The 16346-nt window shown below is 40.3% G+C and overlaps 1 protein-coding gene across 10 annotated transcripts in view; it reads right to left on the bottom strand.

Annotated features, from left to right (window-relative positions):
• Positions 1 to 1293: 1293 nt before the first annotated feature.
• The window catches only part of hhip (hedgehog interacting protein), a 35979-nt gene continuing 20926 nt past the window's right edge, over positions 1294 to 16346 (bottom strand). For all 10 annotated transcript variants that reach the window (XM_085162956.1, XM_085162961.1, XM_085162958.1 and 7 more), the window contains 6 exons: positions 14942 to 15060; positions 13663 to 13786; positions 12765 to 12910; positions 11458 to 11539; positions 3812 to 3960; positions 1294 to 3627 (listed from right to left, as the gene is read on the bottom strand). In XM_085162956.1, coding sequence (XP_085019082.1) covers positions 3431 to 3627; positions 3812 to 3960; positions 11458 to 11539; positions 12765 to 12910; positions 13663 to 13786; positions 14942 to 15060 — 817 coding nt within the window. In that variant the 3' untranslated portion in view covers positions 1294 to 3430. The remainder of the gene's footprint in view (positions 3628 to 3811; positions 3961 to 11457; positions 11540 to 12764; positions 12911 to 13662; positions 13787 to 14941; positions 15061 to 16346) is intronic.

The following is a 16346-nucleotide window of genomic DNA, read 5'->3' as shown; positions in this document are numbered from 1 at the left end:
ATTGGTCCAAAAACCTCTCATGTTCAGCTGTTTTTTTTTGTAAAAAGATAAAAAAAAATAAAAAAGATAACAAAAAGATAAAAAGAGATAAGATAGATGAAAGATAAGAAAGATAAGATGAAATAATGATAAATGATAAGTGATAAAATGATAAGATAAGATAAAAAGATAACAATGTTAGCCTTTTCTGCAGCTATAGCGGATTTATGGCATCACTCTTGGCTGGAAGCAGTGCTTTAACAACGGAAAAAAACACAAACTTTGTCCAAAAACCTCTCATGTTTTGCTGTTTTCCACTTTTTCTTTGGTCATTTTAGCCTTTTTGGTCAGGGTGAAGGGAGCACCTGCCATCAAACAAGAAGACAGCCGCATGTAGCTATGATGGTGTTTGCTAGTTCACCTTGTATTAATGTAATAACGCGGTTAGTGTAATGTAAATTACACACGAACAACATTAAGCTACTCACGCAGAGAAGAACGGCTGCTGCCACCATCATCATCCGTCACCATTTCTGCTACACTGGCAGGGCTAGGGGCCAGGACTCTACACTTCGGGTTTTCGGGGGATGTTGCTAACTCCGTGTCCGATAACAGGCAACCCACCCTCAGTAGATGTGCTCGGTGTGAGGTCTTGCAGCAAGCTATCAAATACGGCGCATTTCTCGGCTTTTAACAAAATGCTATACGTCGCCAGGTTTGTCGTCAGATTTGAGGTGTTACCTCCTTTGCAAAGTATCAGCTTAAAGCACTTGTTGCAGGCTGCTGAGTTTGCATCTTTTGCTGTGAAGTACAGCTAGAGTTTAAAAATGCCCAAGGCGAGGCGGTCAATCTGTAGCTCTGCTCTAAAAGAACGTACGTATCTGGGCCTGCCTACTATCCTTGGAAACGTAAAATGATTGGCTAGAATCTGAAGTGTATGACATCTCAGGAAAAAAAAGCACTGAAATAAAGCACCGAAATGTGCGCTGATTTTCGGTCTGGTTACTACCGTTTATGTCAGAACCGATACCGGTACCCATCCCTAGTCATCTGTGAAGGTTGCTCCTTTTTCACCAAGCTCTGATTGAATAGGGAACCCTTTAATGGATGTACCACTCCTTCATAAGTCATTCATGAAATGTTTTCACTCCTAATAGTTACATTTATAGTTATGTTGCTCCAAGTTGGTAAATTTTAACTGTTAAAAATTTTTTATGGAATAGTACACACTATGAACTGATTAGAAAATTTATATGAGAAAATAATTTTAAAAATAGATACTTTTTTAAACATCTTAAACAAGAGAGACAAATATTTCAGACATGCTATACATTTTAATAGACATATTGATATTTCTGAAGAGAAACCAAGTTATCCCTACTTTTATTTACAATACAGGAATACAAAATTGTCACATACAGTACAATGGTAAAAACAACATAGAGAATTTAAATAATTATTTTATTTGTGTAACTACTTAAATAATGAAAATGGTTATTCTATTCACACCACGCCGTCTCAGCAGCTACAATGCAACTTTCACATTAAGTGCTAAAAAATTATAATTTTCCATTTTACAGCATGAATTCCTTTTTGATGTTTTAAGACCAGGTACAGTTGTTTTATTTCAGCAAACACAAGGAAAGCAGGAGATGAACAACAAGCACGTCATTTATGGCCACTAAACTTCAATTGACTAAACTTCAATTGAAAATCAAGTTATTGAAACTAGATTTTCAAAATAAAAGCTGTGGATAAAGTACAAGGATAAATATTTTCCTTAAAAACGGTTAAAACAGCTGTCAGTTCTGGGAAGACTGGCTTTACGGGTAGTGAAGAAGAAAAGTAAAAAAATCAAATGTTCTTATTAGGATGAGTCTCCGGTTTAAAAGAATGCATCTATATGCATCTATAATAACAAACACATTCTTAAAATTTCTTGCCTTACTCTGGAAATGCTCACAAGAGAATTTGCGCTTTCTTCCTCAGGTTAATGCCAGCCCTACCTCTGAGCTCCTTCCACACTGACTTGGTGGCCTGTCGGGATCTTTGATCATCTTACTACAGAAGCACAATTCTGACGGTCTTGCTGTGGGGGTGGGGGTGGGTGGGTTTTAGATGAGCTTCACCAACTGCTCCGAATGACTATTTGCAGGCACAGACATGCGTTACTTGTACTCTGGGCGAAAAAAGAAAACATCCTCGCGTGTCTTTTATAAAAGCTGCATATGTATAAGTACAACATGAAATGACATGAACTGACGAGCTTAGTGTAAAATTGCTTTCTATAAACACCATATTCTCCCATATATTATTACGCTTAAAAAAATAAACCCTCCTCTATGATAACAATAGTAATGCTATAGATTTTTTTGTAGATTTTTTCTTGTATTACTAAGTAGGTAAGCTCTATTGGAAATATACATCAGCGCGTTTCATCCCTTCCCTTTGTAGTTTTGACTTCAGCTTTCTGCTTCAGTGTGTGACGCAATGAAAGGAGTTTGTTAAACCATACCTGTGACAGTGTGCTGTGTGAACGTGTGGAGCTGAAACTACTCTCATTGCGCTTTTAGTGAAGTGAATGAAAGGAAAACGATACAGTGCATGGGAATCGAACACTCCGTTCAAATTGCATGAAACTGGCGCTGACAAAGTACAATGTTCTCAACTCGCTCATTCCTACGTCTGTGTGTAGATCCTCTCTGTACACTGATAGCAAATGAGTGATACGTTCTTTATACTGTAAATTGCTGTTTATGACAATGTACCCACAAACTGAACACAACATTAATGAGTCAACACAGCCTTCCTCTTGTTAGTGCTTTTGGAATAGTAAAGCAAAAAGCACTGCAGGCTCTATGAGACGCATGCCTCGTGCTCACAGTCTGAGTGCGTAGACATTTATTTCTTTGCTAGGTTTTCAACGGACTGTGAACACAAACTGCATCTTGAGCCACCCAATTCTGAATCCTTAATGAACTCCTGAATAACCAACTGTCTCCACTGAAATGCCTCAAACTCCATTTTTCGTAAGGCAGCATAAAAGTCTCGGGGTTTTAACAGTCCGCTCCGGCAGAGTTCCTGTTCCTGTGGAGCCAGTGAAGGCGTTTTTAGAGCAGCAGAGGAAATGTCTTAGTGGAACTCATCAATCAGCTGTCTGCAGGGCTCTCTGAAATGTGAACACGGCTTGGATGCCAGGCCTGGTGTTCAGGAACAAGTAGCTTATAGGTAAGGAGAGGAAAAGCTTGGTATGGTGATGTGGTTTAAAAGCAGTCTGATGGGGTCCTGCATGTGTGTGTGTGTGTGTGTGTGTGTGTGCTTGGCCGTGTGAATGTGAGGGGAAATTAAGGGGCCACATTTAGCAAACCTCTTTAAGAGTCTTTTGAGGGCGAAAGGTAGATGTGTGTAGACTTGAGGATGGATGATGGGGAGCGGCCCCCTCCGCGCACCACTATACGACGTACTTGGTCAGGTCTAAGAGGTACGAGGTCATGTCGATGATGTGGTCCACTATCCCGCCGTTCTCTTGGTCGTTGGGCATACCCCGCTCGCTCTTCTCACACTGGTTGCCGGAGTAGCCACTCTTACACAGGCACTTGTTGGGCTCCACGCAGACTCCTCCATTGCGGCAGGCTGGTTCACATTTGGCTACAGTCACAGGGTATGAGAGAGTGAAAACACTTTAAACTTTGTTTTATTCAGACGTACTCTGATTTCTGATTAGGAAAATTATGGCAGATATTACTGAACATCTTTTCCACATCTAGAGTGAAAGAACACGATGTCGATGTTGGTCCATGTTATACGCTGAGGGTGACAGATGCACTCTTACCGACTCGGCAGAATTGTCCTTCCCAGCTGGGGTTGCAGCAGCATTTGCCGGTGGGAGTACAGCGGCCGTTCTTACAGTGTCTGGAACAAGCTGTCATCAGCAGCTCCGGTGGCTCCACCTGATGCTGGCACTCCTTAGGGGTGTAAGGCCTGCAGCAATTGTTAAAAAAACGGAAGAAGACAAAGTAAGTATTCAGCAGACAGAAGCCTCTCAATATGGTGATTAAGCCACAGCGACACAGCGACAATTTATTATAACCAAATAAATAATACAAGACATTTCAAGTTAATAACCGGAGAACATATTTCAACTCTTAATAATAATAATAACACGTAATCAGAATTGTGTTGATTTATGAAGGGAAAATGTGGTTTAAAGGCATGTAGCTTTGGTATAATTCACTGTTTGGATGACTGCATGTCAAGAGATGTGCAATATGTTGTTTAAATTCTACCTATTAATCAGCATCTGCCTCAAATGAATGAACTGCTGTTGTGTCCAAAACAGAAATCAGTCGTTCGGCGTCCACGGGTCGTTTAATTGGGCTTACACAAGTCTGTTTAGAGGTTTGAGCCTCGCCCACAAACACATTTAGTTGCCAGATCACAACAGTTTCACGCAACCTTTTAAAAAATGTCCTGTTAAACAAAAAGCTTAGACTAAACAAAAACAAAACACTCATCCAACTCACACTGGCTGAGCTACACAGTAACACTATACCATGATTTAGGATGGGACTGTAGGAAATGTGTTCTATTTAAGCATCTAACACTTGACTGTGATGTATTGTGGTAGCTATTTATTTACCACAAAGCTATTTTTGAATGGTACAACAAGACAAATCTGCCATCGCACGCTGCGTCCGTGATCCCAGATTTTCGAGCCTATCAGGTTTTGTTGATATGTAACTTAAGTGGGAAAGCACTTTTGAAGTGAGGGACTTTAAGATGTAAACTTTTAACCTGCCAAGTTAAAAATTTATGTATTTGCTCCTGAAGGAGGCGTGTGTTTCTTTTTCCAGTGACATGCTGTTAAAGTGACGGGGACTCTTTTTCTACGTATTACCAATTAATAGCAAGTTAATATTGAAGCGTGTAGTTGGGACATGAGCCGCTTCATGTGTGGTTGTTTTTGTTTTGACTTCTTATTCGAAGAACGAAACGACATACGGGGTTAAAGCATGGCTCCCACAGATATGAACACGGTTTGGAAAATGCACACAGACACAAACAGAAACATCTCCACACCATATGTGTCAAGTTTGAACACCAGAGAAGCATATTATTCCATATTAAGACAAACATCCAGACACGCACATCAGCAAATGGGCTGAAACAGAATTATTTCATATCACGCTCCACAAATCTGGAAATAATACAGTGAGTGCGTAATCAAGTTCGAATGTGAAGCGTCTGTTGGTGCCTATTACCCACCGGCCCACACACACACACACACTTGGTAGTGTGTACATTTGTGAAAAGGAGAGAGAGGAAGAAAAATAGTTGTGTAAACATTTCTGCTGTACTATACTACAAAACATTGTTGGACATTAAGGCGTGTGCGCATACGTCTGACACACAGGCAGGGTAACTGGACTCTTGTGGACCGGTGCTGGTATGAGAGGCGTGAGCAGTGAGGTCACTGAATGTGTATGTGTGTAATTCTCACTCCACGAGAGGATGGGCCTCATCAATCATGGCAGGGGAGCAAATAGTCAATCAGCAGGAGAAGCCAAAACTAGATTGAAGACATACAACCAGCAATTTGTATATTAAAGCTCAAATCAGCTATTTTTAGAATACATATTACTTCCATCTGGGTAGCTGTTCCTATGGTAGTCACATTTTACGTTACAATAACATCTCTCATAACTTATCATCAGAGTCTTACGATTGTGCTCTTTCCTGTTTTACCTGTCTCTAAGAGCGAAGGCTGCCTGCAAATGGCATCAATAAGCTTTTCCTCCATTTCTGAGTGTCAGAGGTGTCATAAGAGTCGCTCTGACAGGTTTTGGTAATGCGGTGTAAATGCTAACCTGGATTTGCATGTACTAGCCCCAGTGAGCAGGTTCTGTGAGTAATGAAGCTGCTCAAAGTGTTTACTTTGTGTTTGTTGTGGAAGCACCACTAGATACTCATTCTATTCTGCTTTGGTGAGGTGCTGATCACCTGTTCCAGCAGTCGGTACTTCAGTATAAATTATTTTCATTTTACTTGCTGTACAGATTTAAATGAAAGATGCAGTTTTATTACAAAAAATACTAACAACTGGGGGATAAATACACTTGATTTTGTGCATACTAATTATATATTTGAAGAATTTCACAAATATATGTTAAATAAAGAAAATCTTAAATGCTGATTTCCTGATTTGAAAAGTGTGCTGCAGGTGTTCTGACAGACACACTGCCTGTGTGTATGTGTTAAAGTTGCTTTAAATTTTGAGGATGGAGTGTCGGTGGGGGTTGATTCCCATGCTCCCATCAGCACCCAACTCCATACTCCATCTCTGCTGGCTTTTGTTGCTGCAGGCTGCATGTAGTTAAAAAAAAAGAGCAAAAGAGGGGAGAAAACAGAAAGAGAAGGAGAGGGAGAAAGAGTAAGAGTCCCTAGAGAATTGGGGGGGCTGGTCTGTAGCTAACACTGTTAATAGCAGGCAGGGGTCAGCAGCGCTACTAAACAGCCTGTACGACTGCCAGGGTGGCTGTGAAAACAGCACCTGCTGGTAGCACCACTTGACAAAGGCAGCTGGGTCAACAGCCACTGTGGGAATTTATCAACTTTGGGAGGGGTGGCGTATGTGTGAGAGTGAGGGAGTGGGAGAAGGCGATAGTGCTTCCACAAGAGTTACAAGTGGAGAGACAGAAAGAGAACAACTAAAGTCAGAGAGTGGCATGAGACACTGATCATGCCATAACTGAACATAAAACAGAGCAAAAAGTGACAAAGCACGCAAGCACAGCTGCAAAGATAACATACAGAACAGGGCAGATGCATGCAGGATCAGGTTCTTTGTGCCCTCTCTTCTTCCCTTACGTCAGCTAAACATTAACAGTGACCATCCTTCAAGTCTTCCATGTCGAAGGAGTGCTAATGCTCTGCCTCAAACTTGTTGTCAGTGTGTATCTGTGTTTAGCTTGTTAGCTCACAGGTCTGTTTGATTGACACGAGGTGTATGTGAGAAAAGGGCTATGGAGTGGTGTACACTGTGCACTCTAACAATGGCCTAATCAAACGGCCCAGTGTGGTCTCTTTTGCTGTTTTGTCATCCAACTCCATTGTTTGGGGGCTCCTTTTGTAGCTTCTTTCCTTGTTTTAATTGTGTAAGAAATTTACTGTGTATTGTAGGAGCCAGGGCTATTCAGTGGGACTAGCAAGCAGCTTTGTCAAGGGGAGGACCACAGCGGAGATGTAGGAAGATTTAGGAGGGATAGGAAAATAAAGAAAAGACTTTTTTTTCCTGTAGCGTGCTGGGAGCTGGCGTACCACACACGCACACAAGCTCGCATGTGTGTGTGTACCCACCACCCACATGGTTTACATCTATGCGCACAACACACAGAAAAGCACACATACAGATAAATATATCCACGAAGGAGCACCCGTGGTCTCCTTCCTCAGCACATCTAGTGATTTGTGACTTCCATGTCTAATGCAGTTCATAAAGGAGGTCCCAGGGCCCTATTTGAAGTTCACTGTGTCTTTTTAAGGGCTCTGCTCACTGTAATTCAATCAGTCTAGCTTGCAGCTGACAAAACCCGAACGTGTGAAAAGCCCTTCTCAATACTGCTTTCCCTGTGACGAGCTGCAACATGAAGAATGGCAAATTGCATTTTGTACCAGAAAGCAGCAGGAGATCTGGCTCTATATGTTAATTAAGCTCCTGCCAAGGACTGACCGTAGGAGCAAGGTGGGGGTGCAAAGTGGGGATTCTGAATTATGATGTGATAAACACGTAACTTTACTGTATGACCCTCAGAACAGGTAAAAGGACATAAAACAGGTTTGTTCCTGGCACAAATATAATGCTTTCACTGTATAAATAATTGTTATTAAATGCAGACTCAGTGGGACAGAAAAGAAGCAAAACCCAGGCCCTGAATACCTGCAGTATGTGCAGTTCGAGTCACACTCGGGAGTGCAGAACCAGGGTTACTGATGTATGTTAAAGACAAGCAACAAAGGGTGGGAATTACATTTAATCACTTTGCTGTGGAAAGGTGAAACATTAAACATGCTTACACAGATACCTATTCTTATCCTCCAAACTCTAAGGTCCTCTCATTGATCGTTAAACCACAACCACATCTTACAGTCACCACACTGAGATACTGTCAGTAAAGATATTAATGATAAATATTAATGCATATTTCTATCCCACAGCAACACCAAAAACAAGCCGCGCCTTTCTACATTCTTGCTTTCTCTTGCGTACAACCTCAGTCACACCACACCCATTCGGCATGTTTCAAAATGCATGGTGGCCTATTTATTATTGGAGGGGTACTCCAACTGACAAACAAATACCTAAAAATGAAGTCATTTGGCCAGGACGTGTTTACACAAACACTGCTGAGGGATTTTATGGTTGATGTTTCCTTGTAAGCCTTTACCGCTCCCCCTAACGGTTCCTCTTTTTCCCACTCTATGTTCCCAAACACAAAGTTGATTAAAACACAGCGTGAGATGCTATACCGGGCCACAAAAACCACCACACTCTAAAACAAACCTCTGTCTGAATGGGCTTCAGAGTCCAGATGTCCCTGCAGTAGGGAAGAGAAAAGAAGGGAGGACCACCAGACTTGATAACGTGCTGGGGTCAGACACGTTAGCTACCCTATTCATTTTCCCCCCTTTGCCCCCTCTCTCCATCCTCCCTGTAACAAAATCCTAATAACGAAGCCAGAGTGTATTAGGAGTCAGGACTCTAACACCACAGGGTCCACACAGACTAAACAAGTCCAGTTGATGGTGGAAAGAATTGTTCTCTGGGAGAAACGCGTCCAGCAGCCATGCCAGAAAACATAAATACGAAGCAAGCCATCAGGGCCCCCTTTGAAACATCTGTGCTGTAATTAACTGTACTAATGCCTGGGTGGCACTGCCGTCACCCAGGAATAATAAGATGTGAATATGTTTCTCTTGTGTTCTTTCTCCTCAGTATGCTTATGCTACTTTATTTACTTCTCTTAATCACAAGCCACTCATTGACTTGAACCGGTAGGCCTACAGGATCTTATGCTCTCATCTCCCTGCAAAAGCACTGATTAAAAAGATAAAGCACAATCACTGAGTGGGTTTGGCTTGAGACTTTATATGCAGTTGGTTTGAATTACAAAGTCTTCTTACGTTTGAAGTGATTTCTGTCCTGCAAATATTTCAGATCGAACTTTTTATACATCCCTCTTGTATTTTTGTGGGTCGAATTCATTCCGTTTTCATATTTCCTCATCTTGAGTGACAAATGTTTTTCACATGTACTTGGCTCTCCAAGCAGAGTTTATAGATCTATCACTATCAGAATGATTTCTAATACTGCGATGCATATGGTAAGGATTATGACATGGTGACATGTACTGACATATAAATGATGAGGCTGCACTTGTGCACATGTTCCCTCCACAGCTAATTAAGCATTAAACTGGAAAAGAAATGGATTTCACCTCCCAAAGGGAAGTAGACGTGTGTGTGCTGGAGGGTTCGAATCCACCAGCCAGCTGTGGCCTTCCTGAGTGGAGTTCTTTCTCTTCCTGCGTGTTTGAGCTTCCTCCCACAGTCCAAAGATACGCATGTTAGGTTAATTAGTGATTGATTCTACTTGCAGGAATGTGTGTAAGCAGTGAGGATGACACTGTTCTTCAATGTGATGATCTGTGAGTAACTAAGATCTCATAATATGCTGTTAGGCTCATCTAAATTTCACAAAAAAATCACAGCATGAAAATAAAGCAAGTGGTTTACTGTAGTTCTTCCATCTGTAATAGGCAGTCCTGATTAGGGGTGTTAACGGATATCCTAAATTTGATAACATGATCCAAAAGGAAAAACAAAAAATAAACACCTGCCACGCGATTGTGAAACTGATTTTATATTGTTGAAAAAGCAAGAACTACTGATAATTTCTTTGTCCCCGCTGCGCAGGATGGTTTCCAAAAAGCGATTTTGCTAACAGTGAAGTATTAACCTGCATTAACACTTGGTGTGCAGCAAGTCAGAACAGCAGAGGTGTGTGTGTACGAGGATTGTAAAATAAAAAATAAATAAAAATACATAAATAAAAAAAATATCTATCTATCTCTCTCTCTCTCTCTCTCTATATATATATATGTATATATATATATATATATATATATATATATATATATATATATATATATATATATATATATATATATATATATATATATATATATATATACTAAGAAACTAACTGACAATACAAAATTAATACTGATTAGATCATATTTAGCAATAGTATTGATATAGGAAGACACACACACACACACACACACACACACACAGTTATCATAGATAACTGCACAGAACCTAGCTGTTATCTACAAGCATTATCCATCTACCGGTAACTATTAACAGTTGCCTTATAGCCACACTAGCTGTCTATTATCATTAAGAAAGAGGCTAGCAGCTATGGCTAATATAAAAAAAAAATGATAACCTTAATGCTTGAGCAAACCTCCTGCCTGTCTGTAATCCTAATACAATGAGTTCATTTACCATGATATCACAAATATTTGTATCTAGAAAGTATTGTGTTTTTGATCAAAAATAAAAAATATGGTGCCAAGTCACGAAAAGTGCAGTGCGACCTCAGCCAAACTTACATGTTTACCTTACTGTATTTTCTTTATGTCTGGCAACCTAAAAATGCTGTCATCATTGATGTTATTAGTTTTATTGTTCTAAGAGAAGTGTAATTTTTTCACTGTGATATCAAAAATTATATCTAGTATTTAGAATATTTTCCTGGGTATAAGTGTCAAGCTTGAAAATCAAGTATCGTGACAACCTTAGTACATACAGCGTTTGCTTCACCCTTCAGATATCATCCTCCTGAATTATTTTTCCAAACTTTAGCTGTGATTATGAATTCATGATATCGGTTAAACAACTTCACACTGTTGAATTATTTGCTTGTACTTTTAAAAATTTTTTAACCTCCTTAACTTTTTAAAGCTGCGTTAATATGCCTAAAACAGTTAACGGTAAGAATTGGCTAATAGGCTAATAACATGCTAAGGTAACAATTATAATTGCTGTCTAAAGAAATACCAAATTCTCCAATACTTGGGAACGGCTGTCCTGCTTGAATATACTGGAAATACTCTGTGTTGTTGTTGACAGGAATCACAATCAACACTTTAGGCTACTGAAAATGTTGTTCAGACTAACTTGAGCGAATAACTCAATTACAACCTTTGGGGAATGAGTTTATAACTAAACTCAACTCAAGAGAGAGCGATTTACCAGTAGTTTTGTCTCTCATTGTCTTGGTTTGCCCTCTTGTGGACGTAATGCAGGATTTTTTAATGATTAGCTGAATGTCCTCCCCACTAAGAAGGAATCACTTAATCACCGAACAACTAACTACATACCAGCACAAATTACCAAGGGACTTCCTGTTTTTACCTTTTTGGATCCACCAGCTTGTAGAGTTTCCCGCTGTGTGACTGCACCATGCTTTTACTACTTGCAAGTATGTAGACTTCACCTGCAAAAGAAGAACAGTTAAGTGGGAATCCCATCAGCATCATCTGCATGAAATACTTCCAGTGTCCGAACAACTATTCAGCAGATCCTAGTGCCAAACTAAAGAAGAGACAAGACAAGACAAGGAAACACAAGAAAATGAAAGGGGAGGACATGAGGGGGTTAGGAAAATGAGTGTATCACAGGCTTCTGCATTTCTGCACTTGCCAGTGGATTTTAAAAAAGAGTTTAATGAGACAATTGGATACTCATGACTGGGAACCAGGCAGATGATTTAATGAGGAACAAGCCTGCAAGAAAATTCCATAGGGGGACAAATTGTAAACATCTGTCTGTGGGGCCTCTTTTTTGGGACATAGGCCTGGCGCCCGCTGCAATTCTTGCACCACTTGCAAATCCTGATCGAATACAGAAATCTTTAAATATCTCGTCAAACAATAACTCCAAGACCTGGCAACAACTGTGATCAAAGATTTCTGATGGCCGGGCGAACAATTTACATCATGTGTTCATTTTAATCAGAAACATCAGAGCTGACGGTTTACAATTCTTCGAGTGTATGGTGGGGATCCAACTTATAAAACGGTCTTGTGTCAGTTCATTTCAGGTTACTCTGCATATATTAACTTAATCTTTAACTTGCCCAGAGAAACACTTAACACATGTCATGGTGGCACAGTAAATTAAGGAGGTTTTGGAAGATTATGACTATCCTACGAAAATGACAACTAACTAAGATGTTTGGACAACTTAATGGGAGGCGTGTTGGCTTTATCATCCATCCATCCATTCGTATCTTTATCAGGGTTGTGGGGGGCCTATCTCAGCTAACATAGGGTGAGAGGCAGGGTACACCCTTGACAGGTCACCAGTCTGATGCAGGGCTAACACATGCACACTCCACACAGAAAGGCCTTGGCCAGTGGTGTTGTGAGGCAACAGTGCTAACCATCACGCCACCATGCTGCCTGTTTTCAGATTTTCAGTGGTGTTTTATGCTGTGGTTATGTGTGTTATGTATGTATATGCTGTACACACAGACATACACACACAAAGTCAACAAGCCTTCAAGGAGTCATGGATTAAAACCCTTGCTTCAGAAAAGATGTCATAACATAGGTCAGGTGTAAATCTAAAGAAAGATCAGCGCAAGAGAGAAAAGAAACAAGATAAAAGATCTCAGAAGCAATTACATTTTTAGCTTTTTTATTAATTGCCATACTAACCCAGTTCATCCTCTCCAAAACCCAAGATGTGTCCAACAAGCATAGTGCCACAGGAGTCAGCTGAGCCCAGGCACAGAGCTTTTTCCTGCCACTCTTCACCACTCGCTGATGTGGAAGATGTAGACTTCTGAAGGATGCGAAGGTTACTGAAGTGAAAAGTAAAAATACTCATGGTAAGTGACTGCAGACTGGATGATACTGTAAAAGGCTTACTACTACATTTGTGCACAGGGGATAAAGCAAAAGAAATAAACTGTAGTAGCATGGTACAGCATGGTTCATGACCCATCTTCTTTTTCTACACCATGTCCCACATGGTGTTATTTAAGAAGTCAGCCTTTAGTTTCAAAACAAACATCATGCCGGAGCCTTCACTTTGCCACAGCAAAATGCTCCCAAATTGTAATAAGGCACAGAATTAACCGACCACACATTGTTTTAAACACGGTGCCAGCTTGCGATAATTGGATGGATTGAGGAGGGGACACACTTTACCCCCTTTGTTTACTCAACTGTCAGTGTTTGACATCAGCAAAACAGAGAAAACCAGAGAAACCAGAGAAAAGTGTGAACAGCACAGAGAACAATGTGTAATCTCCACTGACACTCAATGGTCCGCGCTGTCGTGGTGACATGGGAGTCTATGTTTTCCTCCCATGTGGATGAACATGGTGTTTACACTGGCACATGCTAATGCAAAGGAAATAGTTTTTAATATTAGAAGAAAAGTCATGTTGATCTTACTAAGTCATAAATCAACTCTGGGAGGATAAAGATGTTAGAATGCCTTCGAAATATAGATTTTTGTCATCATGTAAACAGTTAATTCTTAAAAACATACAGATACTTAAATAGTCTGTTTAAATATATTAATCAGTCATTTCTTTATTGTACTTACCCATTTTTATCTCCAAAGACATAACTGCCATAAAGTCTCCTAGACTGACAGCCCCTGTAGATGAAACCCCCCACAGGTGGTGCTCCACCACTGGAATGCAGGTCATAGGCAGAGGGCTCATTTTCTATTGGGACAAGGAGACGTAGGTCTTATTTAGGCACTTACAATAGACTCATAGACCTACTGCCATTCATCTGTAACACCATCACAAACTGTCTGCATGCATGTTTTATCCCAGAGACAATCTCTTCTGTCTCACTGATGTTGCAGGGATTGTAATCTACTTAACTGCTTTTCTTGTGCACTGGTGTTGTTTTGTTTGTTTTGGAATCAAAAACATAGACCACGTTCATCAGACATAATTGCTGTGTTGTTTATATGAGACACAAAAAAAAGAGGAAAGAGGGAATTCTAGATTTAAATCGGACTGAATGTATTGATCTTTTATTCAAAAGCGTGATGGTGAGGCAATGTGGCATATTTACTGGATTACGGTTTCTTGGCAAGGAAAAATATGAATGGAGGTTTGCCGCCCTTAAAAATTTATGATCCGAGACAGGGTGTGCTCATTTCCCAACCGTAATCACTTTGGAGTTTGGGTAACTGGCTAAATCGGGCATCAGGCCAAGAGAGAGGTGGTCCGTGGCAAGAAGTGACATTTTCAAATGGAGTGAGAGATCAAAGTTAAGGATTAACTTAGCGCAAGGATAACCTGCCTCATATATTTTGGAACAAAGAGCTGTAATTTTCTTATTGTGGAAAAAGGAAGGATAAGCAGTGTAAAGTGCTGCTGTTATTGATTATTTTCTCAATGTGAGAAGATCTAGATTCTTCTCAGCTGTGTTTTCAACAGCGCCAAACCATCATCTGGACAGTTATTATTGTTGACAGCTTTAAATCTTACTTGTGGACACCATCTTACATTCCACTGGCAAATCTACACACCACAAGTGGGGAATATTTCTGGATCACATCATTTTTACATTTAACCTTCACTGTTTCTGCACTCAACCTGGTGTGTTTCTGAATCTGTTGCCAAAACACTGTTCTTACAAAATGAAAGACATTCATAAAAACACATGTCACTTTCAGGGAAATAAATGTGAAAGGTTATCCAGGATGTTAATGTTTTTTCACTTCTTTCTCAGGATGTAATGCAATCAAACAAAACTCCAGCAAAGACTGTGCACAACTGGCTATATTAAAACTCCTTCCAAACATGCGAAAAAGGTAAATATTGTGAACATTTTTGGAAATTCTCATGGAAATTGTAACTCACCATAATCGCCCCCCTTAGTAATTTCCAGTATTCTTCCTGCTGTTGTGTTTCTGCCACTGGCATCTGTACAGAGGATTACAAGACTCCCATTGTCTGACTGAAGTCGATCCACTGCACACCTACAGAGCACAGCGTGCCAGGAATGAATATAACATAACTAGAAGTAATATCCAAACACCAAACAAATAAAAGGTGGCAATACAAGTTTTCTGAAACTAAACACAAGCACAAAAAGGTAATTTGCATGCAGTTGATTATTTCTTTATTGTAACGATGCATCTTGGTAAGAACTTTTATAACGTTGGAAAGCTTCTTTATTTCCCATTAATGCTAGTGCTACATTTGTTCTGGGTTGAGCACCAGAGTTGAGCATGTGCTGAACAGCTTGTTCTGCTATTGAGTCTTGTTTCGAACTTCTAGTAGCCTGATTGGCTAGTGTTTAGCAGCACCTTGGGATGAGCACGGACTGTGGTACACCGGTCAGTTGGTGTATGCCCCAGGCCATGTTTGACTGATCTGAATAGAGCTGTCCCATAGGGCTACTTCCAGCTGATGTTAAGCAAAACCAAGCTGCTGCATTATTTGGAGGGAGGCCTACTGCCACCTCCAAAGTGAAGTTCCATAAATTGGGCAATGCCAGAGACAGGCTGCAAAGTAGGCATCTCCGTCAGGTTGTTTCCTCTCTCTCAGCACTTGTGAATCATAGGCAGTCTTCTACAAAACTACAGTCAAGGTTTACAAGATGACACAGCCAACAGCTTTCTACCAAGACAATCCTGAACAGACTGCACACAGCTAGTCTCCGGTCTCACAGGGCTGCCATGACTGCCTTCCAATGCTGGCATCAGCAACATGTGCACAGGAACCTGAACATGTGGAGGAACGTTACATTTAGCAGTAAGTCCAGGTTGATGCTATCACACAGGAGTGTGACCAAGCTGGTGACCAGCTGTTGTGGCTGTGTATAGTTCTATATAGCATCAAATGACAACAGCAGTCACCTCAACATACTTTATACTGACATACTTTATACTAAGGTAGAGACCCTACAATAATGCAGAGAAAATCCCAACAATCAAATGAGACCTTTTGATCAAGCTCTTGGGAACAGTGGGAAGGAAAAACACTGTTTTAAAAAGGAAGAAGTTTTCATGGGTGCAGATCATATATCAAACTCTGTTGTTCAACCTGTAAAAGGATTTTACTTATAAATGTGTCACCATATAAGAGGAAATAAACAGGTTTTCCAACTGTATAAGATTTACTGCCGGGAAGCATTGTTAACAACAAAGAAACAATCGACCCAACACAAAATGCCTTACTGTTTATGCTAAGTTCATATTTTCTACAAGAGCAGTAATGAAAATACCCTATAGTATAAGCAGAATTTCTACATTTGAAAATT

Source organism: Neolamprologus multifasciatus, chromosome 6 (genome assembly GCF_963576455.1).
Source record: "Neolamprologus multifasciatus chromosome 6, fNeoMul1.2, whole genome shotgun sequence".
Lineage (NCBI taxonomy): Eukaryota > Metazoa > Chordata > Actinopteri > Cichliformes > Cichlidae > Neolamprologus > Neolamprologus multifasciatus.
This window is presented reverse-complemented; position numbering and strand designations above follow the sequence as displayed.